This window comes from Herpailurus yagouaroundi, unplaced genomic scaffold, assembly GCF_014898765.1.
Source record: "Herpailurus yagouaroundi ecotype Mexico unplaced genomic scaffold, PumYag 210, whole genome shotgun sequence".
Classification (NCBI taxonomy): Eukaryota; Metazoa; Chordata; class Mammalia; order Carnivora; family Felidae; genus Herpailurus; species Herpailurus yagouaroundi.
In genome coordinates this window covers 16533748-16558690 of record NW_024412441.1, presented here as the reverse complement: position 1 = coordinate 16558690, position 24943 = coordinate 16533748, and the positions used below count along the sequence as shown (strand labels likewise).

Sequence of the window (24943 nt, the reverse complement as noted above, 5' to 3'; positions counted from 1 at the left end):
ATAAGGGGGGAGGAGGGGGGGCGGGCAGCATGGATGGTTCAGTCAGTTAAACATCTGACTCTTGATTTTGGCCCAGATCAGGATCTCACAATTCCTGAGATCGAACCCCGCATCCAGCTCTGAGTTGACAGTGCAGAGCCTGCTTGGGATCCTCTCTCCCCCTCTCGCTCTGCCCCACTCCACTCTCAAAATAAATAAATAAACTAAAAAAAAAAAAAAAAAAGACTTAAAAAAAAAACTAGTAATAAAGGGAACCTTATACTCATAACTGAAATCAATCTTTAGCTTATAGAAATGACTTAAGCCAAAAAAATTCTATTCCACTCAGGACAGGAACATTCATTTCAATCTGAAATCTCTATCATTGATGTCCTCTTTTGCAATTTATGGAAGTGGTAATATTGAAATGTGAATATCGTCCACATCTACCAAGGTACCTACCCTTTCTTAACTAGAAATTACTAAAAGAATGGTTCATCTTACCACTTTTAGCATCAGCAGAAGACTGAAGAATCTTTACCATGTAGCTTAAGCTTTCGGGGCTGCAATTCAACAATTTTGGCAAGTAATAATCGATCACGTAAGATTTCTGGTCCAGATTTCCTTCACACAGTATAAAAAGGAGAGGAGAAACCCAAGTCTCATGCCACTCATCAATCCACGTACTGTCAACAGCCTGGGACTTCAAATGACTCTTGTGACTTCTGAACATGGTCTCCAAGAGGTCACTTGCATAAGGTACCAATGACTGGTCTCCCATCACCTCTAAGATTTGTGATGGAATAGTTTTGGCTAGTGCCAAAATATGTCCAATTCCTGTATAATCTACTAAACAACCAAGACACATGTATTTCCCTTTAACATGCCATTCCAGTCGCAAAAGACTCTCTGTCAATTCACAAATGAAACGATCGGCAGCCAAACCTGATGCTTCTGAGTCTGATTTTTCTTTAGTGAGCTGGTGTATTTGGAGAACATTTCTGAATATAATTTTGGTTTGGTGTCTCAAAGCATCCAATGGATGTTCCCAGTGGGTATAGACATATTCCAAAAGTTTCCCAACTATGCTTGAATTCCCATTCAGACTGTCCTTTAGGCTTGGGGAACTTGATTCAAGGACATGTATGGCTGAATTAGTCCAAGATGCCAAAATTCTAGAGAAAAACAATTCCAGAGTTGATTCCTTGATCCTGAAGAAAAATGAGCCGTGTTATTATTAACTGACTAGTAAAAGAAATTTCATTTTATAACCATTTAAATTTTAAAAATATAAAGACAAAGAATGACCAGAAAATTCAATCATTATTAAATTTACAACAAAAATTAAAAACAAGGCCAAAATAGACTCAAATTTATAAATTAGTCTTTCCACCTTATAGTAATAATCCAGGGGCACCTGGATGGCTCAGTCGGTTGAGCATCCATCTCTTGATTTCAATTCAGGTCATGATCCCAGGGTCGTGGGATCAAGTCCCATGTCGGGCTCCATGCTGAGCATGGAGCCTGCTTAAGATTCTCTCTCTCCCTCTGCCCCTCTCCCCCGCTCACACTCTCTCTCTTTCTCTCTCCCTAAAATAATAATAATAATAATAATAGTAATAATAAAGAAAAGAAATAATCCAAAAAAAGATTAAGGAAACGTTTGGGAATGATAGAAATGTTCATTACTTTATTCTGATGATGGTTTCACAAGCATTTTAAAACATAGTGAGGGGTTGGGGCGCCTGGGTGGCGCAGTCGGTTAAGCGTCCGACTTCAGCCAGGTCACGATCTCGCGGTCTGTGAGTTCGAGCCCCGCGTCGGGCTCTGGGCTGATGGCTCAGAGCCTGGAGCCTGTTTCCCATTCTGTGTCTCCCTCTCTCTCTGCCCCTCCCCTGTTCATGCTCTGTCTCTCTCTGTCCCAAAAATAAATAAACGTTGGGGAAAAAAATTAAAAAAAAAAAATAAAAAAAATAAAAATAAAAATAAAACATAGTGAGGGGTTAGGGCTGGAGAAAGTTAGGGGGAATGGGGTTTCTTTTGAGAGTAATAAAAATATTCCAGAATTGACTGCAGTGATAGTTGTACAACCCTGTGAATCTACTGAAACAAAACTGAATTACACACTTTAAATAAGTGACTTTTATGGTATATAAATTATATCTCAATAGAGCTGTTATATAACACCACAATAAAAAATATTTTTTATAATTTAAATGATTTTATATTATATTTATATCATTATTTTAAAAAATTATTTTAGAACATTGTGCTTTTTTTCCTTTACCTACATGTTCACTACTATCAAGCTGTATCGATGGTTTGATATTTTAAGCACACGATCACTTTCAGGCATTATGAAAAAAACACCCAAAAAACCCACAAAACACAATCCAGTGAAGTCAAAAGAACTGGTTACAATTCTGGCTCAGGTGCTTATTAGCAATACACTCTTAGGTTTTAGCATTTACTTTTCTGACTTCACTTTTTCCACACAACACATCTGATTTCCTATCCTATCTATCAAGACATATGAAGCTCATACTGAATTACCTATGTTGACGTTGTTCATAAACGCCAAAGCACTATCCATATAAAAATTTTCATAGTTTTTTAAAAATGCTAGCATTAGGGGCGCCTGGGTGGCTCAGTCGGTTGAGCGTCCGACTTCGGCTCAGGTCATGATCTCACAGTTTGTGGGTTCAAGCCCCACATCGGGCTCTGTGCTGACTGCTTGCTCAGAGCCTGGAGCCTGCTTCAGATTCTGTGTCTCCTTCTCTCTCTGCCCCTCCCCCGCTCACGCTTTGTCTCACTCTGTTTCTCAAAAATAAATAAAATGTAAAAAAAAAAATTTTTTTTTAAATGCTACCATTAGAGACTAAACATTAACATTAGTATTAGAAATGTTCAATACAGGGGCGGCTGGGTAAGCCTCTGACTTTGGCTCAGGTCACGATCTCACAGTTGATGAGTTAAAGCCCCACATCAGGCTTTCTGCTGTCAGCACAGAGCCCACTTCAGATCCTGTCCCCTTCTCTCTCTCTGCTCCTCCCCGTTTCGTGTTCTCTCAAAAATAAATAAACATTAAAAAAAAAAAATGTTCAGTACAGGTTCACCTGCCCTAGTAATTTCTGTAACTCTCTCTCATCTCATCTTCTTTCATACCCGCTTCATTGCCTACATATATCACCCTTTCAATTCAGGATTATCCTGAGCACTTTGCATTGAACTACTAAGTATGCAGGTTCAGTCGCCATCTTTTAAATGTCTGGCAAGCAGAAGAAAATATGAGACAACAGCATGAAAACTCACTGTGAACTCAAGGTGAACAATACATGGACGATATTCAAGAGCAGGGCCTCCCCGCTTGGGCCCATCCTTCCATTCTGCCAGTCCAACATGGTGAGTGTCCCTTGACACAGGAATAAGAGAGTTGACTGCGAGACATCAGCACAACAAAGGCTCCTGCAGCAGTTCAAAAACCAGTCAGGGATGCTGGTACAGTCCACTGAACGGAGAAGCAAACTACTAATCTGGAAAAACATAACAGAGCTAACATGTTACAAAGCCTCTAAAACTGTACAGATATTTCAAGATGTACATCCAAAATTCCCTTTCCCCTGAAACATCCTAGGAAAAATAACTGAACCTAAAGATGAGAAGCCACAAGTGTTAAAGTTATTATTACCAAAAGGGAAAAAATTAAGCTTTGGATTAAGAATTCTAAGTACGTGAACCATTTTGCTGGTTTGAATGTACTAGTGGAGCAAAACATATCATCCCCTGCAGGTGAATGACCTTAACACTTTTTAGAGGTGATATGAGAAATCAAATTATTAAATTTTATCCAATGGTAAATACTTTGTGTGATCTCATCGAAGAGTACACATCTATTTTGTATAACGTCAGGTAAACAGCTGCTTTGCATAAAGTCAGGTAAACAACTAAAATAAGTTTCTAGATAACAGAGTAAGGGAAGAAAACCCTGCTAGTACTAAATATAAGGATTAGCGCGCAAACTATCAAATTACATTTTCCATGTAATCAAATTCACCGAAAAATTGATTCTCACATGCTTCCAGTCTAAAGTTCAATATTTGGGTTATTCTTAATAAAAAGGACATACTTATCAAAAAGTTAGGACTTCATGTATGTATATATTAATCTCTGCATAATTTTAATATTATAAATATCTTTTATAACACTGAGAGATGGAACTGAACAAACAGCACTAGAAACATGAAGAGGCACCCCTAAAAATGTTGATAGTGATTATCTTTAGGAGGTGGATTTACAGGTGACTACTCTGGTCTTCTTTCTGCTTTTTCTGCATTTTTGGACTGTCTCTTACTATAAGAGAAAAAGATCATCAGAAAGATTATACTATGCAGAAAGAAATTTTTAATTCATGTCTTTAAAAATATTTTTAAAACATGTGTCTAATTATCAATGGAGTATACAATTCTACAAAGGAGATGCACTCACCAAATCAGGAATCTCTTCAGGTGGGTGAAACATAGCCTTAATAAAAAGAATAACAGCTAATCCAGATGTACTCTGAATTGTCTGTAAAAGGTGATCTATTTGGTAAAAAAGTAGAGAGTGTGGATTAAATGACAATGGATATTCTGGTACAGTGGAAAAAGCACACGCTGCAGGGACAGAGAGTCCTGGGTGCAATTTCTAGCATGACCACATCCTAGGTAAATAGGACTTGGGCAAGTTACTTCACCTCCCAGGGACACAGCTTTCTCTTCTGTAATATGGGAAAATATAACTCCTATCTGACAATTATTTTAAGCTTTAAATGCATAACGAACATAAGACTTTTATGCCCAGCACATAAAGACTTAATAAACGTGATTCCTTCCTCTCTCCACTAACACCCACTCTCCCTTCCTCTCCCCGCAGCACATCTAGCAGCAATACCGCTCACTCTCTTCCCTGCACTGAGGCCTCTCCAGCCCAACCCCCACATGCATTACTCTTTCTTAAAGTGATTTCGGGGCTTGTGTAAAGAGCCTGCATCAGTGCTAACTGAAAGCTCTGCTATCATTGGCATGTACCCAATGCAACCAATCTTGACTTGCTATTTTCTCTTTGTTTTCTATTAACCTCTGGTTTGTAATAAAGTTTACCAAATATGGTAAATTATTCAACCGGGGCTAAGACTCAAAAATGCCTACCATAAACTACCTACTAAATATCCACTGTGCCCTTTATCCCTGCTAACAGAACTGTGACTTTGATTGGGGCATCCATGTACTCAGCCAAAGGCGGGACACTTGCTTCCTCAATCTTGCCTGCAAGTAAAGGTAGCCACGTGAGGGTTCAGGCCAATGGGATAGAAGCAGGTACTTGGGAACTTTTGTTTTTCCTGATTAAAGGTAAGGATGCAACTGGCCCTCCTTCCGGCCGTGAACATAGACATAATGTCTGGAGCTACAGCAGTCAAATGGCAACCAGGAAGCAAAAAACGTGAGTAAAAGCCAACATGCTGAAGATGGCAGAGCAGAAAGGCAGAAATGTTTGGGTCCTAGACTGCATACAGTTCAGGATCACCTGCCTCGGAACTTGAAGTTATGTGGGGACGAGGGAGGCATATTTGCTTAAGTGCCTGAAGTGCCTGAAGTTTGGTTTTCTGTTACTTGCAGCTGAACATTTTACTAATACATGAAATTTTAAAATCCTGGGGAAGAACAGCAATGAAGAGGTCCCATCGACGGTTCAGAAAAGGGGCTACCTCTTATTAAAATCAGGCCTTCTCTGTGTTTTACCCATCCTATAACAAATTCCTCTTTTAAAAAGCAAATATCCGGGGCGCCTGGGTGGCTCTGTCAGTTAAGCGTAGGACTCCGGCTCAGGTCATGATCTCGCGGTTTGTGAGTTCGAGCCCCGCATCGGGCTCTGTGCTTATAGCTCAGAGCCTGGAGCTTGCTTCGGATTCTGTGTCTCCCTCTCTCTCTGACCCTCCCCTGCTCACACTCTGTCTCTCTCTCTTTCTCTGTCTCTCTCTCTCACAGTAAATAAACATGAAAAAAATTTAAAAAAAACAAATGAAACATCTGAACCAATTCATTAATTTTTTCATTAATATTTATGCATACATGATCATATAGAATGAGAGATAAAAGTGAAAAAGTAATTTAACTTTTTGTGAACACGATAAGTATCATTTTTTTTTTTTGTTAATCTTATTGTAATATAAAACACTGATATAGGAAAACACCCAAAACAAGGGCACAGCTTAATGAATTAACTGAAATGAACACCCTTGTACCTACCGCCAAAAGCAAGAAGCAGGACTCAGACACCCTGCCCGGAAGGCTCATCCACGTGCCTCATCTCAACCACAATCCCCTTCTCTCACCCTGAGTAAGCATTATTGTGACTTTCACAGTAATGGCTTTCTTCTTTTCAGATGGTTTTATTAATCAAATGTGCATCCCGTCCATTTTTTTAAAACCGTGATGTATTTTTTAAATGCATTTTAATCTACAGGTGCCCTCTCTACCCCTTTCATTGCATAACAATTTCTCTATTCAAGAATGCTGGCCTTTGACCTGCAGCATTTCCCACAATCTAGATGTGGGTTTGTTTAGTCCTGATGCAATTCCACACGTTCTTCTCTCTTCTACAATTGCTGTAAACTGGCAGGTGACCTAGAGATTGGTCTCAAGTTCAGTCACTTTGGGAAAAGTACAGGTGGTGAAACCAAGACTAGATCTAAGGGGTATATATCGTCTGGTTGTCTGTTCTGTAAAGTTAGCAGTTGATGATGCTTAATGCCTACGTCAATTCATTGGGGGTTACAAAATGGTGATATTCTACCATTTCATCTTAATTTATTATTTGAAATACTTTTATAAAGACAGACTTCCTCTCATTAACTATTTGGTTTCCAGTGGCACAGTTCATATAAAGAAAAGCAACATATGAGAGATACAAAGGGGAATGATGAATGGCCCCACAAGGATTACTATCATTACTTGAGGATAATACCTACTGCTGAGGAGAAATGTACAGATTACATTTACCTTTCCAGATTTTCCTTCCAAATTTGGAAATCTATTCTTCTCAAGAATTTTCTTTTGCCACTTAAAGTCTCTGGCTTTTCAACACTAAGACTGTCAGATTTCCTTCTTTACAATACACATACACACATTTAGAAAAGTCCTTCAACATTACCCCTTGGAGAACTGGTACATTTGAAAGAAAAAGCATTAAAACCTCATAATCCAGGGCCTCCCCACTTTAAGGGGCTAGGGGAGAAGTAGTTCTACATGTCATTTAAGTATCAAACATTTCATACCATTATTAGCGTAAGCTGAACGACACTCAATTATAATCACCATTTTTACGGTTTTACACTTACCATCAATTAAAAACTTGGTGAAAATACTCAGCAATCCACACATACTTTGCCATGTAGGGGAACTGGAAATCCTCACATGAAGTGTTTGAAAGTCTTGTATTTTCTGTACCAACATCACAGAAACTCTAGTGCCTACCGACAAGTCATTCATCAACTGCGTCTGAACAATATGATTTCCGGCAAATTTTCTATAACGAAGAAGAGACGTTATTACAAAAGAAAAGTCACACGAAAATGTCACCATTTCCATCCCTCGATAAAAAACATTCCTCAATCAAAGGGCCAAAATTCATTTTAGGTTATAATAGACATTCATACCTCTCTGTTCCACTCCCATAAACATTCCAATTCTATGGACATTTACTACAAACTTTCAACACTCTTACCTCAACATTTCCCTCCTTCTCAGCCAATGACCAACCTCATTTCTCTCCTTTTAGAGTAGCAGAATCCAGAATTCTGGATTAGAGTAGCAGATCCAGAATTAATGCCACAATTTCATAACTTGAACACTCCCTTAACCTTGGTACGCTCTCTTCACCTGGCTTCCAAGACACCAGGCTCTCCTCCACTTTCTCCTACTTCACCATCGCTCCTTCCTAGACACCTTGGCTAGTTCATCATCTTCTCTCCAAGCTCTTTATGTTATAGCTCTCCACAACTCAGTCTTTTTTTTTTTTTTTAAACATTTTTATTTATTTTTGAGACAGAGAGAGACAGAGCATGAACAGGGGAGGGGCAGAGAGAGGGAGACACAGAATTGGAAGCAGGCTCCAGGCTCTGAGCCATCAGCCCAGAGCCCGACGCGGGGCTCGAACTCATGGACCGCGAGATCGTGACCTGAGCCGAAGTCGGACGCCCAACCGACTGAGCCACCCAGGTGCCCCCACAACTCAGTCTTTAGTCCCCCTCTCCAGCTACTTTGTTCCCTTGATGCTGATCTCATCCAGCTCATAAACTTTAAATTATAATCTATATGCTGACAATTCCCCAATTTTTATCTCCAGGTTAGACCTCTCTTTCTAATTCCAGACTTGTATATGCAACTTTCTATTCAATATCTTTCCTTGGATGTCTAACAGACATCTCCAACTACATGAACTCATCTTCAACTCCAAACCTGCTACACCTGCTAGGATCTCTATCCTACAAAAACCCTGTGACTATCCTTGACTTCCTCCTCCCCATCCCATCTGTAAGAAAATCTTGTTCGTCCTACCTTCAAAATACAGAATCAGACCACCTCCACTGCTACTCCTGGCCTGAGTCACTCTTGTCTCTCCCTTGGATTACTGCAGTGGCCTCCTAACTGGTCCCCCAGCTTCTATCCTTGACCCACCCTCAGTCTATTCTCAACACAGCAGAACACAGAGTGATGATATTAAAACACAAGTCAGGGAAAACAGTCTAAGGTCCCCCAGAAAGTTAAACACTAGATTACCATATGATCCACTAATTTTACTAATTACCATATAATCCACTAATTCTGAAAGTAGAGACTCAAACAGATATTTGCATAACAATGTTTATAGCAGCCAAATGTTTATTAGCCAAAAGGTAGAAGAAACAACCCAGCTGTCCATCAACAGATGAATGGATAAACAAAATGTGGTATATACATACAATGGAATGCTGTATTCAGCCAAAAAGAAATAAAACTCTAATACATGGCACAATATGGATTAACCCTGAAAACACACAAAAAAATAAAAATGGTATTCTGTTTGCGTGACGTATCCAGGATAGGCAAATTCAAAGATACAGAAAGAAGAATAGAAGTTATTAGTGGGTGGGGGTAAAAAGGTAGTGAATTTTCTTTTGGACACACTGAATGTGAGACACCTATAAAACATCCCAGTTGAGATGTCCAGGAGGCAAGTGACTATATGAAGCCACCACTTCAGGGAAGAGATCTAACTTGGAGTGAGAAATGTGGGAATCTTGAATATTAGCAGGTGCCTAACACCAAGGAGGTAGATGGTATTAAGCAGTAAGAACAAATAGAATAACAAGGAAAGAACCCATATTCAAGAGATGAGCAGAGGAAGAACCTAAAAGGAGACAGAGAAGGCACTCCTGGCAAGGCAAAAGGAGACCTTGGGTGAAAGATGGCACACAGAGGCTAAAATCAAAAACACCGGAAACAGCAAGTGCTGGTGAAGGTGTGGAGAAAAAGGAACCCTCGTGCACTGTTGGTGGGAATACAAACTGGTGCAGCCACTGCAGAAAACAGTGTGGAGTTTCCTCAAAAAATTAAAAATAGAATCACCATATGATCCAGTAATTCCACTACTGGGTATTTACCCAAAGAATATGAAAACACTAATTTGAAAAGACATATGCATCCTTATGTTTACTGCAGCATGATTTATGATACCCAAGATACAGAAGCAACCCAAGTGTCCACTGATAGATGAATGGATAAAGAAGATGTGATATATACACATATATACATACACACACACATGCATACAATGGAAAATTATTCAGCCATAAAAAAGAACAAAATGTTGCCATTTGCAACATGGATAGATCTAGAAGGTATAATGCTAAATAAGGCAGTCAGAGAAAGGCAAATACCATAGCATTTTACTCATATATGGAATTTAAGAAACAAAACAAATGAACAAAGAAAAAAGAGACAAATTAAAAAAGACTATTAACTATAGAGAACAAACAGATGGTTACCAGGGGGGAGGTTGGTGAGGGGAGGGGTGAAATAGGTGAAGGGGATTAAAGACTACACTTATGGTGAGAAGAACTGGGTAATGTATAGAATTGTTGAATCACTCTAATAGCCTGAAACTAATATAACACTGTATGTTAAGTATACTGGAATTAAAATAAAAATTAATTAAAAAAAAAAAAAAGAATAGCACACATATATTACCTCTATTCCCTGCCAGAACCTCAGTAAACCAACCACATAAAAAGACATAAATACACAAGGGCAACAAATAGACAACAAGACAATAACAATAAGCCTTTGGAAGCCACAGAGCAGATAGATAATAACTAACTTAGCAGAATCAACAAAAGTAAATACTAGGCCAGGGAATAATCCCCAAAACGACCTGATTTGCAGCCTCAAAAGGATAAGAAACTTGGCACCAGGACTCCTTGATGTGGAAATAAACGTAGGGCTGAAAATAAGAAGACGGGCTACAAGTCTGTTGAAGGAGAGTAAGAACCAGCAAACAAGTGGCTTACCTCTAGGGAAGGTAAAGCAACACCAGATTGCAAACAAGCGAATTAGGCAAATATATGAACAATGAATGCCAAACGCCATGACCTCAGCGTTTTTCACTCCCTCAGCAACCAGAAGATTAAGTCAACGGTTTGGTTCCATGGTGAATCCACTACCCATGCAAAAAGACCTAAAGATATTGACATCGGAGGTTTTCCAAAGAAATAGCCTAGCTAAACTAGCCTACAATAAAACCTGCCATCAACCCTACCCATATACAGTTTCAAATCAACTCTCAGTGCCCCATCCTTAAATATGAGCACTAGGCTAAAAATCACCAGACTTCTAAATTTTTTTTTTTTCAACGTTTATTTTATTTTTGGGACAGAGAGAGACAGAGCACGAATGGGGGAGGGGCAGAGAGAGAGGGAGACACAGAATCAGAAACAGGCTCCAGGCTCTGAGCCATCAGCCCAGAGCCCGACGCGGGGCTCAAACTCACGGACCGCGAGATCGTGACCTGGCTGAAGTCGGACGCTTAACCGACTGCGCCACCCAGGTGCCCCTCACCAGACTTCTAAAGAAAGCTTCCAGTTTCATATAGTGAAGTGACCAAAAGCATCAAACAGAAAAAAAATAGCAACATAAAAGAACTAGGACTATGCAAAGGTAAGAAAACTATGTTTAAAAACAAAACAAAACAAAACCCTATCATTAATATCCCCAGAAAAATAACAGGATGTTTCATTTATAAAAGAACAGACGCTATGAGTAAGGAACACTCAGGGAGGAAGGAACTCTTGCTCATATTCTCCTAAAAATTTATTTGATTTTTTTAAGTTGATTTATTTATTTTGAGGGTAGGGGGAAGGAGAGAAAGAGGGAGAGAGAGAATCTCAAGCAGGCTCCACACTGTCAGCACAGAACCCGATGAGGGGCTCAATCTCACAAACTGTGAGATCACGACCTAAGTCGAAATCAAGAGTTGGACGTTTAGGGGCGCCTGGGTGGCGCAGTTGGTTAAGTGTCCGACTTCAGCCAGGTCACAATCTCGCGGTCCGTGAGTTCGAGCCCCGCGTCGGGCTCTGAGCTGATGGCTCAGAGCCTGGAGCCTGTTTCCGATTCTGTGTCTCCCTCTCTCTCTGCCCCTCCCCCGTTCATGCTCTGTCTCTCTCTGTCCCCAAAATAAATAAACGTTGAAAAAAAAAATTAAAAAAAAAAAAAAAAAAAAGAGTTGGACGTTTAGCTGACTGAGCCACACAGGTGCCCCTTTCTGATTTTTTAAATTAAATATCAAGGGGCGCCTGGGTGGTGCAGTCGGTTGAGCGTCCGACTTCAGCCAGGTCACGATCTCGCGGTCCGGGAGTTCGAGCCCCGCGTCGGGCTCTGGGCTGATGGCTCAGAGCCTGGAGCCTGTTTCCGATTCTGTGTCTCCCTCTCTCTCTGCCCCTCCCCCGTTCATGCTCTGTCTCTCTCTGTCCCAAAAATAAGTAAACGTTGGGGAAAAAAAATTTTTTTAATTAAATATCAAACCTCTAAAAAATACATTTAAATAATCAGGTCTAATATTAACAGAGAGGAATGGAATGAAGCATGTTCTGGAAACTTTTTAAAAATTTCCTGTGTACAAAGATAATGCACAACCACAAGTGTTCATGCACACATGCACAAGCAGACAGATACTACTTGCCTATTTTCTTCAGAGATTTCAGTTAAACTCTTCTGCATAAAATGAAGCACTGAAACAAAAAGAATATATAATGACAAAGCAGAACCTAAAACTGTGAATTTTAATGTCAATATAGGAAAATATTTTAAGTCACTATTACCTACAGTGATATCATGGTATAGAAGTAGAAATTTAAAAGGAATATTTAAAAGGAAGGGACGTGATGTACGTTGGTAATCTGCAAACCTCTACCCATTGCCAAGAAACCGAAAACAACCAGTTCCAAAATGACTCATACAAGCAGTTACACCCTCAGAATAAAATAAAAGAATGGGACTTACCATTTTTAAGAAGATTACTAACACCTGCTCTACCTGTGGGAATAAAAAAATTAACACTGGTAGGGAGCCTCAGGACCAAAACTAACATTAACAAAACTGTTTAAAAACAATAACGTAATGATAGAAAAAATACTACAAAAGAGCTGGCTTACCTACGTCAAAGTTCTCCATACAGGAAGATATATTGTCAATTACTTTCCTATAAGAGTACACATCAGTAGTACTCAATTCTTCCTGAAGACGAGAAGTAAAACTTTGTACAGCCTCAGTTAGAAAAAATTCAGGTAGGCCATTTAGTGAGCTAGAAAAAGAACCAAGCATTAGAAACCCAGCAACCATGTAGTATGTAGAAGGGAATCATACAAATGAAGTAATACTGGACTACATCTTCAAAATACAGCAAAAATTTTAACTTCATGCCACAATTGTTGAACTCCTTGCTTCCATCTTGCTTCCCTCCTCAATACAGAAGCCAGAGTGATATTATAAAAACACTGTGTTAATCTTCTGCTTAAAATTGCCCCACATGTCCATCTCAGTCCAGTTGGTTGCCATAGCGCTGACAATGACTTACAAGACTCCACAAACTCTAGCCCCACCACTATCTCTCCAGCCTCATCTTGATCCTTGTTGACTTAGCTCTAGCTGCATGGCCTTCCTTGTGGCAACAATATAACAAAGTCTTTGTTCTTGCTATTTCCTCCATCTGACACTCCTCCCTCAAATAGACCCAATAATAATCATTCCCTTGTCCCTTTCAGGCCAATCTCAAATATCACCTTATCAATGTCATTTTAGCAAAGATATCTGAAGTGACCACCATATTTTAAATTGCAACCTTCACCCCATCCTTGATGCTCCCATCTCCCATCACTGCTTTATTTTTCCCAATCACATTCATTTCATCTAATCCTATATATTTTGACTATTTGACTATTTTCAATCTTCCTCTTAGAATGTAACCCCCATCTATACTGCCTTATTCACTGTATCCCCAATGCCTAGAATATTTATTTGACATAGAGTAGATAGTCAATAAAAATTCACTGAATAGGGGCACCTGGATGGCCCAGCTGGTTAAGTGTTGGATTCTTGCTCTGGGCTCAGGCCATGATCTCACGGTTGTGAGATTGAGCCCTATGTTGGGCTCAGCAAGGAGTGCAGAGCCTGCTTGGGATTCTCTCTCTCTGTCCCTCCCCTGCTCGTACACATGCTCTCTCTCAAAATAAACAAATTTTTAAAAAAATTTTTGAAGAGATAAATTTGTGTCAATTTTACCTCAATTAATCTAAATCAAAACCACTAGGGGGCGCGTGCATGGCTCCGTCGGTTAAGCTTCTGACTTCAGCTCAAGTCATGATCTTGACATTAATGGGTTTGAGTCCTGCATCAGGCTCTGTGCTGACAGCTCAGAGCCTGGAACCTGCTTCAGATTCTGTGTCTTCCTCTCTCTCTGCCCTCCTCTGTTCACACTGTCTCTCTCTCTCTCTCTCTCTCTCTCTCTCAAAAATAAATAAACATTAAAAATTTAGAAAAAAAAGTAGGAATTTTTTTTAATTGCCTAAAGAGTTCTAAAGCTCTTCTAGAAGAAAAAGAATTTAGAAATAGGAATAGTCTGAAAAAGAAAGGTCACCAAAGGGATGACGTGCTTCAGTATATAATTAAACTACATTATCACACTATAGGAAATGAAAGTGTGGTATGGGTGAGTAAACAAATAGACACAAATCTAAAATTAAATCTATGTTTATACAGGAACACAGAACATAATAAAATGGCATTCCAAATAAATGGGAAAGATGGACTATTCAAAAGTTTGGGGATAAGTGGCTCCCCATTACAAAAAAGAAAACTAAATTGGATCTCTAACGTATGGTCCGCTCAAAGCTTAACTCCAGATGAATTTAAAAATTAAACAAAAAAGAAATAAATTTTAAAAGACAAGCATGTAATTTTATATGATCTTATCCTAGAAAAAGTATACATAAGCAAGGCATGAAACTCAGAAATCTATACAAAGAAAAATATTAGTAGATTTGATTACCAAAAAAATAATTTGTAATTTTTAAAAAGCAAACACACTATAATCAAAGGAATACATTTGCCACATAATCTATATAAAGCTGTTATAAATCAAGAAGACATTCTGTGGTTGCTGACTTCCTGGAGGCATTCCCCATGCCCTTTTTTTTTTTTAATTTTAACGTTTATTTATTATTGAGAGACAGAGCATGAGCATGGGAGGGGGAAGAAAGAGGGGCAGACACAGAATCTGAAGCAGGCTCCAGGCTCTGAACTGTCAGCACAGAGCCTGGCGTGGGGCCTGAACACACAAACCGTGAGATCATGACCTGAGCTGAAGTCGGATGCTTAACTGACTGAGCCACCCGGAGGCCCCCCCACATGCCCTTTTTCATTGGCAAAACCCACCTCCCACTACAGAGGTGTGAGAATCTTGCTTCCCAGCCATTCTTAAAACCAGAAGGAGGGTATATGACCCAATCTTGACAACACAAAGTGATAGGAACTCTACTGAGACCTCCTGCAAAATGTTTTCTCTCCAATAAAAAGAGTTGGAAAAGACTTTTTTTCTGGATGCAGTCATGTCTGTCTAAGGTGCTTGTAACTGCTACAGTCCCTTGTAATTCTGAGGGAAGATATGGCCAACACATGGGAGAAAAATGGAAAACATCAAGATTTTTGATGACATGGTTGACTGCTTCACCAAAACCCTAGAACTGGCCACTATCTGATCATTTGCTTTTTGACACATTAAATAAATTTACTTAAGTAAGAAAAAAAGTCATTCTAACAAGAAGACACACAAAAGATATGTAATCACAAACAGTCAAACTGTGCATATTAAAAAATATTCAATCTCAGCAATCTGGGAAATGAAAAGTAAAACATAATACTATTTTTTACCCAATAGATTTTTAAAGATATAAAGATTGATATTATCCAGCATTATAAAGGTATGAAGACACTGGCACTCTGGTTCACTGTTAGGGGGAGTACAGATTAGCAATGTTTTTGGTGAAGAAATTCCACTTCTAGGAATTTATCTCAGAAAATACACAGAACAACTATATACGTGATTAAGAATATCACTGCATCATGGAATAATGAAATTGGAATAATGAAAACAAAACACTAAATATCAGTGAGAAAGTGATTAAATTTTGTATACCCATATTATGGAATACATATAGCTGTAAGAAAAGATAAGGACTTTGGGTGGGAACATAAAATAGTAAAGACATTATGGAAAACAATATGGAGGCTCCTCGGAAAACTAAAAATAGAACTACCATATGATCCAGTAGTCCTATTTCTGGGTGTATATATCCAAAAGAACTGAAAGCAGGATCTCAAAGAGATATTTACACACCCAGCATGTTCACAGCAGCATTCTCCACAACAGCCAAGAGGAGGAAGCAACCCAGATGTCTATCAACAGATGAATGGATGAATACAATGTGGTACGTATAGACAATGAAATATAATTTAACCTTAAAAAGGAAGAAAATCCTGCCACATGCTACAACATGGATGAACCTTGAGAATATTATGCTAAGTAAAATAAGCCAATCGAAAAGGGACAGACACAAATATTCCACTTATTTGAGGTAACTAAAGCAATCAAATTCATAGAAACAACTGTGGTAGGGAGAAGGAAAATGGGGATTTGCTGTTTAATGGGTATAGATTTTCAGTTTTGCAAGATGAAAAAGCTCCAGAGATCCACTGCACAACAATGTAAATATACTTAATACTCAAAAATGGTTAAGACGGCAAATTTTATGTTATGTGTTTTTTAACACAATTTTTAAAAAAGAATAAGGACTACACTGATACGAAAATATCTCTATGACATTCCTTTTTTTTTTTTAAGTTTATTTATTTATTTTTGAGAGAGAGACAGAGAGAGCAAGCAGGGGAGGGGCAGAGAGACAGAGAGAGAGAGAGAGAGAGAGAACCCCAAGCAGGCCCTGCATTGTCAGCACAGAGCCCAATGTGTGGCTCGAACTCACAAACTGTGAGATCATGACCTGAGCTGAAACCAAGAGTTGGGCGCTTAACTGACTGAGCCATCCAGGCACCCCTCTAAGACATTCTTTAGTGAAAAAACAAGCTACAGAGCAATAAGTAGAGTATAATCACATTTATGTAAAAAAAAAAAAAATGAAAACTAAAATAAAATACAATACACATATTAAACCCAAAGGAAAGGTCTAAAGAGATAGATACCAAAATGTGAAGCGATGACCTTTACTAAAGAAAGTAAGATACGGGTGGCTGGATGGCTCAGTCAGTTGTACCAGACTCTCAGTTTCAGCTCAGGTTCATGGGATGGAGCCCCACATCAGGCTCTGTGCTGACAGTGTGGAGCCTGCTTGGGATTCTCTCTCGCCTACTCTCTGCTCCTCCTCAGCTTGGCTTGCACACACACATGCCCCTCTCTCCCTCAAAAATAAATAAACTTAAAAAAAAAAAAAAAGTAAAGTAAGATAGGCCAGAAAGAGGGAAATAGAAGGCTCATTTTTCATTTTGTTCACTTCTGTATTGCTTAAAGTCTTTACATTAAGCATATATTTCTGTATTACCTGTAATTAAAAATATGCTTAAACCAAGAACAAATGGGAAAAATAAAGGAAAAAGAAATAGCAGGATGACAGTTTAAACTTAACCAAGAATTGCATTAATATAAATGGACTAGGGGCGCCTGGGTGGCGCAGTCGGTTAAGCGTCCGACTTCAGCCAGGTCATGATCTCGCGGTCCGTGAGTTCGAGCCCCGCGTCGGGCTCTGGGCTGATGGCTCAGAGCCTGGAGCCTGTTTCCGATTCTGTGTCTCCCTCTCTCTCTGCCCCTCGCCCGTTCATGCTCTGTCTCTCTCTATCCCAAAAATAAATAAACGTTGAAAAAAAAAATTTTTTTTAAATATAAATGGACTAAACCAAGCGTCTGTAAACTCGAGCCTAGAGCCTGTTTTATTAAGGTCTTTGACCTAAAAAGCCTTTTTACATTTTATAAAAGTTGTAATACATACACAAAACAGAGACCATACAAATGAAATTGCTAGTAACATATTTCAGTTCAGTTTTACCAAACCAGGAGAACTTTAAATACTGGTTACTTTTGCTCAGATTGAACATTTATGATGGTTAACTTCCTTTCCTTTTTGTCCTTACCTTGCCAAGACTTTCTTCAAGGGATTCTTTAGACTCAAAGAGAGATAAATTCCTGCTAAAATATCCAAACAACTTCGAATACTGGGATCACATGTGCCATTTTTATCTGCCTTCTCCAGTAAAGGCACAATCTACAATCCAAAAAATTCAAAGTCATGGTACTTTTGTCTAATATCAAGTATATATAGCAAAGTAACAGTTTCAAACACTCTTTAAGTCTCAATGTAATGTGAAATATTTCCTACCCTATATTGTTAAGGATAATGATTTAAACACTGATTTTAGTATTTTTTAACTTTTTAACCCATACCCCCAGCTCCCATTTTACTCTCCAGACCCACCTCTATTAAGAATTAGATTTGTTAATGGTTCAAGTTATAGGAATTCTGTGGCACTATTGAAAAAGCAAAAATATATATAATTGCTTTCCAAAAAAAATTATGCAAGTTCAAATGGTAAATCCTAATACTCAAACACTTACTGGTAAGGACAGTCTTTATATTTTATATTAACTTTTTAATGTGTCTGCTAAAAAGTTTTAAAGATTCAGATCAATATTCAGAATTTTTTTAAATTTATCTCCACAAAAAAGGTATGCACAATTGTCTCAATGTCCCATCTATTTACAGCTCCAATGGCAGTGGAAGCCTGAATATGGCTTCTATTGATACCCTGAGTAAAACGAGATTATACAATGAACAGAAAAGGAAAAAAAAAAATCTATTTTTTAATGATACATTGATATTAAAAATCGAGAGCCAAAAACTGTCAGTTAATTTTAAAAGTTCATAATAGCATGATATGATATTCTTCAAGATGCATCAATGAATATCAACTCAGTCTTACCTGTTTAACACAATGGATTTGTGACACTCCATCTGTGAGTTGTACACAATGTAACAGCAAAGAAGCTAGATTCTTTCCTTCCACATCAGCCAAAGCTAGATAACACACATACAAAAACATTTCAAGGATTTAACAATATATGCAAATAAGTTTACCTTTGCTACGCATTATGCAAAATCTAAGTATTTATAAACCAAACGAAAACAAAAGCAGGTAGAACTTCATCTGAAGACAAAATTTTTAGGAAATCATTTTACATGCAAAACTGAATGTAAGGAACATGGAAAAATTGAACAGAAAGAGTCTGAACATTGTGTGATATTGAGTCTTGACATAAAAATACTCTGCAACCCAGAAAAGAAATAAACAAATGAGGTCAGAAATCACTTACAACGCAAAGTTTCAAGGTCTTGATGGCAAATGGTCAGTGCAGTCACTTGCATTTCTTTCTTCTTCTTTATGCCCATTTTAAATAGAATTAATAGTAGACACTGTAAAAAAGAAGAATTTAAAGCATTGTCTAATTCAGGATTTCTGAACTCAGCACTATTGGCATTTTGGACCAGAAACTTTTTGGCTACTTTTTGGGTGTCTATGTATTGTAGGATGTTTAACACGTTCCTCGCCTCTACCCATTAGATGCCAGCAGCATCCCCTCCCCCCAAGTTATTACAATCAAAAACTATCTCCAGGCATTGCCAAATGTCCCATGGAGAGCAGAGTGGCCCCAGGTTGAGAACCACTGATCTAAGGATTTCTGCTTCAAAAAAGAAAAACATATTTAAGCTCAACAACAGCTTATTATTTTCCAAAGTTACTCCTATTATGACCCAGTCTTTGTATTTTAAAAATACAGCAAACCTTCATTTTAGTAATGACAGCAACAACAACAGCATGGTTTTTCCAAAAGTAAACTGGGCTCAACTAACTTCTGTGCCTTCTTGGACATATCAGGAGATGTCATAACACACTGTATCTTGACTTTTGCAGAGTATTTGATAAAGGAAACTTGCATACTATCCTTGTGAGTTTGCTTTTGGTTAACAGAATTTGCTTTTAGTTAAAAAGGTTTTGGTTAACAAGGTCCGTAATGGGTTTGAATAAATGTTCCTAAAGAATACACACATATAGTACCATGACATCTGGGCATCTCTAGGGAAATGCAACACAGGGCTCTTTTCTTAGCACAGTTAGCATGTTTAGCAATGTTTGTGATTCAGACATTGGAGGACATAACATAGAGAATTTGTAAAAGCTACAAAGCTGGAAGGTCATGTTAAATGTTGAAATCAGGATTAAAGTACAGCCCGATAAACTGGAATGAACTTAGCAAGACGAAACAGAAATAAATGTAAAATGCTGCATTTTTTTATTAGAAAAAAACATAAAACATTAATACAAGACAGCAGCCAAATGTGATTTGAAACAAATCAGTATGTGAGCCAACAGAACAACAGGTCTGCTAAAGACCACATTATAAGTCAGCCTGATCAAGGGAGTGCATGATCCCTTGCTCACCCCCACAGGTCAGGTGACATGTGGAGCATCAAGTAAAGTGCTAGTGGCTATCCCTTAAGGAGCCATAACAAATGATAAAACTTTCAAGGAACTAACAGATTTCTGAAGGGCCTAGAGAGCACCTCCTTCAGAGAACAGCTCAGTTAACCAAAGGTGTTTGGTCTGGAGAAAAGAGGACAGGACAAGTGCCATAAGGCAGCTGCTGTTGCTGGAGGACTGTCAGAAAAAGAGATGTCTTTTGTCTTGCTATAGAATTAGGAAAAGTCAGTGCAAGCTTCAGGGAGGCTGAATCCAGCTCCCTGGATTCAGGGAGAACTCTCCCTGAACTCTCTGGTCTAACTATGGAATGGACTGCCTTTTTAACAGAGAATCGCCCAGCTCTGAAAATATCCAAACAGAAGCAGAATGAACCCTTTGCACCTGAACTCCTGCAATGGCCTCACAACTGGTCTCCTCTCTTCTCCCTTGTTTCTGAAGAGTCCCCTCTTTTTACAGTCTTTTTAAAACTCTCATCAAATATAATTACTCTCTTGCTTAAAACTTTCCAAGGGCTTCCAATTACACTTAGAATAAAATCTAGCTTCAGACCTTGGCCCTCAAGGCCCTAAGTAATCTGGTACTACCTTCCTCTGCATTTCATCTCAAATCAATCTTCTCTTAACCATCTAAGGGACCGTGCCCTTCCTAATACCTCTGCCTGTTAATGTCTGTTCCACCTGATCTTTGCAAGATCTTAGCACCTCATCTTTCAGGTCTCTTCTCAAATACCACCTCCTGTAAGAAGCCTTCCATGACCACTGTCCCTAAAATGCCACCACTCCTATTCACAGATCATTTCCATTAACTTATTTTCTTCATAGTACTTACTACTACCTGAAATTGCAGTAACTTGGTTATTTGTATATTGTCTGTCTCCCCTAGTAATAAACACTATGAAGGCAGCAACTTTAATCTGTTTTATCCACTGTTTTAATCCTCAATTCCTAAAACAGTACCTGGCATATATTCAGTGCTTAATAAATATCTGATGAATAAACGAATTAACTAACAAACACTGTCAGAGATGTTCTAGAAGGGAGGTATGCCTTTAACAACAGAAAAGTGCACCAGCAGATATATTCTATATCTAAATGACAAGTTAGTCCTGACCTTAAAAAAAACTACGGTCCAGGGGCGCCTGGGTGGCTCAGTCGGTTAAGCGTCTGACTTCAGCTCAGGTCACGATCTCGCGGTCCGCCGAGTTCGAGCCCCGCGTCGGGCTCTGGGCTGATGGCTCAGAGCCTGGAGCTTGCTTCCGATTCTGTGTCTCCCTCTCTCTCTGCCCCTCCCCCGTTCATGCTGTGTCTCTCTCTGTCTCAAAAATAAATAAACGTTAAAAAATTAAAAAAAAAACAAAACTACGGTCCATCTGCAAAGTAAGAAATCAATACAGCAATGGAACGTGAAAAACTACTTAACAGAAAATGGTAATAAAAATAAACACATAATGGCAACAACAAGGGAAGAATTTGGAAAGTGACATGATTATATCTAGGGGAATAAATGGGGATCAGTTCCTAGGAAAGTGACCAATACACAAACTTAAGAAGGGATAGAGACAGATAACTGGGGAGACTATTTTCTGGTGAATGGCGAGTAAGTTTACAGCAGGATTTGATCTTGAAACCCTCAATACTACACAAAAATTGGCTCGGTGCTTATGCGTGCTCAACAGATACCTAAACGTCTGTCCTGATGAACAGGACCTTCCCAAAAGGGAAAATCCCGTGCCCACCCTATGACACTGCTTCAGTGGCCAGAAGATGCTCGGCAAATTGTAGTCCTAAATCCCACTGGCTGCTTTCCTTTGACGGCTGCTTTCCTCCCATTTACACCCACATTCCCTGGGTAATTTCCGAACCACGTGGAATCCAGAGAATGACAGATGATCAAAAAAAAGTAGTTAAAGTGCTGTCTCCATGGAGACGTAAGCGACCGGAAATCAGTACCAAAACCTCCAAATTCTCGCGATAGCCCAGGACGGGGGGAATTGGTGCGAATCACCTAGCTGCCCTAGCTAAGTGGCCGAGCAGAGCTCTGAAGAGTCGCGCGCTACCGCGGGTCTGGCAGAATGCCTGGGAGCCAAACCTCCTGCTTGTGAGCGTCTGAGAAGAGTCGCAGCCGTCTAGATGAGTGCCGGAGCTGCTCTGGTTCTACGGTATCTCCGTGGCCCGCAACGTGGTCTGTTGACTACCGGGTAGGGGTGATGGGAGGGAAGCAAGGGGACCTGGACCAGGAGTGATCGCGAGAATTGAATGACTGAGCTCTTCCAATCAGGAGGCTGGAACGGTCGTGATGTCACTGGGAACGGGTGTTGCCCAGTGGATTTGGGTAGACGGCCACTTTAAAAGAATGCGCGGTGCAACCCCTTCTAAGCCAGGGGCGAACTCAGCGGTTTGGAACCCTGTCTGTTTCATTCGCTTTAGGGCAGTCTAGACCTCGAGCACCTGGGAAGCATCTTTGCTTCAATCTGACGTTCCACTCTTCTCCCACACATTTTACCCAGCACAGAGACAGGACGAACTGCCTCCGGGATGTGGAAACCAGCGATTGTAGAGCCTGGGAGATGGTGTCGGGAGAGGGAGGTAGTGAGAGCCGAAACCACAGTAAGAGTTTGGTTTGGTTTGGTTTGGTTTGGTTTGGTTTGGTTTGGTTTGAGAGAGGGAGACACATAATCCGAAGCAGGCTCCTGGCTCTGAGCCGTCAGCACAGAGCCTGATGCGGGGCTGGCATTCACAGACTGCGAAATCACTACCTGAGCCGAAGTTGGAGGCTTAACCGAATGAGCCACCCAGACGCCCAAGGGTTTTAATTAAAATGAGAAACTCTGAAGTGAGCTAACCTATAACCAAGTGTGTTTGTTCCTGAGTTCAAGCCCGGCATTGGGCTCTGCGCTAACAGTGTGGAGCCTGCTTGGGATTCTCTCTCTCTCCCATTCTCTCTCTGTTCCTCCCCCCTTGTGCTCTCCCCCTCTCTCTCAAAATAAATGAACTTAAAAAAAAAAAGTTTAGGGGTGCCTGGATGGTGTAGTTGGTTGAACTTCCAACTCTTGATTCCAGAAGAAATCCCACAGTTGGTGAGTTTGAGTCCCACATCAGGTTCTGCACTGATGACATGGAGCCTGCTTGGGATTCTCTCTCTCCTTTTCTCTGCCCCTCCCCCGCTTGTGAGCGCGCTCTCTCTCTCCCTCCCAAATAAATAAATAAATAAATAAATAATTTTTTTTTTAAAGTTTAAGAAATAAATAAATAAATAAAATACACCATGAATTTGGGCCATAAACTTCTTTCTAAATAGCTATCTATTTGTAAAAATGTATTCCAAGGGAATTTTTAAATTTGTTTTAATGTTTATTTATTTTTGAGAGACAGAGAATGAGTAGGGAGGGGCAGAGAGAGAGAGGGAGACACAGAATCTGAAGCAGGCTCCAGGCTCTGAGTTGTCAGCACAGAGCCAGACTCGGAGCTCCAACCCACCAGCAGTGAGATCATGACCTGATCCAAAGTTGGATGCTTAACTGACTGAGCCACCCAGGCGCCCCCCCAAGGGAATTTTTAAAGAATCCATAGTCTTTAGTATGTAAAAGTGTAAAAGAAAACACTTAAATGACATCTTCTTGTAAAAGTGGACTACATAAAATCATGAAAAATAATATATACATGTTTGGTTCAGTGTAGTTTAGCTTTGGAAATATGTACCTGTTGAAGCAGCATTTTCCCCCCAATTAGGGAATGGATTTTTTTATACTTACTTAATGACACATTTTCACACATTTCACACAGATTTTTAAAATCTGTGACATTTGAATGATTAAAATTTGACCTCCGAATACCACAAAAAAGGGCTTTAACTGCCTACTCATTTAATACTTGTTCCTAAGCATCTCTATTCAAGCCAAACTTCAGACCAAGCCAAGGTAAGTTTTTCCTGTAAGTATTGTTTTCCTAGACTGAAAAACATAATATGGTCTGTCAGTCAGTTTTATATTCCCAGTACCTCCTAAAAAAACACAATTTATGGTAATCAGCCAGGAATACATGATGATTTACATAATTAAAGAATCCATCATAAGAAGCCTTATGGCACCTGGGTGGCTCAGTCATTAAGTGTTCAACTCTTGGGTGCCTGGGTGGCGCAGTCGGTTAAGCGTCCGACTTCAGCCAGGTCACGATCTCGCGGTCCGTGAGTTCGAGCCCCGCGTCGGGCTCTGGGCTGATGGCTCAGAGCCTGGAGCCTGTTTCCGATTCTGTGTCTCCCTCTCTCTCTGCCCCTCGCCCGTTCATGCTCTGTCTCTCTCTGTCCCAAAAATAAATAAACGTTGAAAAAAAAAATACTAAAAAAAAAAAAAAAAATTAAGTGTTCAACTCTTGATTTCAGCTCAGGTCATGAACTCAGGGTTTGTGAGTTCCAGCCCCACATTGGGCTCACGCTGACAGCACAGTCTACTTGGGATTCTCTCTCTGCCCCTCCCCTGCTCTCTCTCTTTCTCTCTCAAAATAAATAAGCTTTTTTTTTTTTTTTTAAAACCTATTTAATGGTTTAATGCCCATCTGGATGTCATATCTAGAACTATGAGTATGAATATTGTGTTATTTTTTAATATAAGATGAAATCTTGTTACTTGTTAAAATATATATATATATATGTTATTTGTTAATGTGTTTGTCCCTGAGTCAACGAAAGAAAGCAGAATTCTTCTGGTATTTATCTTGCTGTGTAATGTTACCCCAAAACTTAATGCCTTAAAACACTACTTTTTTTTTTTTAATTTTAATTTAGAGAGAGAGAGAGTGCAA

General features: G+C 39.4%; 1 protein-coding gene across 7 annotated transcripts in view; it reads right to left on the bottom strand.

Moving 5' to 3' along the window:
• THADA (THADA armadillo repeat containing) overlaps positions 1-22360 on the bottom strand; it is a 329917-nt gene extending 307557 nt beyond the window's left edge. For 5 of the 7 annotated variants that reach the window (XR_005784245.1, XM_040453897.1, XM_040453899.1 and 2 more), the window contains exons 1-11: positions 22236-22360; positions 18982-19081; positions 18591-18685; positions 17745-17875; positions 12704-12852; positions 12552-12584; positions 12232-12280; positions 7355-7542; positions 4465-4559; positions 3292-3512; positions 484-1190 (exon numbers count right to left, since the gene is read on the bottom strand). Coding sequence is in view for 6 of the 7 variants with exons in the window: in XM_040453897.1 (XP_040309831.1) it covers positions 484-1190; positions 3292-3512; positions 4465-4559; positions 7355-7542; positions 12232-12280; positions 12552-12584; positions 12704-12852; positions 17745-17875; positions 18591-18685; positions 18982-19057 (1744 nt within the window). In the remaining variant the exon portion in view is untranslated. Of the gene's footprint in view, positions 1-483; positions 1191-3291; positions 3513-4464; positions 4560-7354; positions 7543-12231; positions 12281-12551; positions 12585-12703; positions 12853-17744; positions 17876-18590; positions 18686-18981; positions 19082-22235 lie in introns of those variants that run through there. The other 2 variants (XM_040453902.1, XM_040453903.1) reach the window with 2 other exon arrangements.
• Between the last annotated feature and the right edge of the window lie 2583 nt (positions 22361-24943).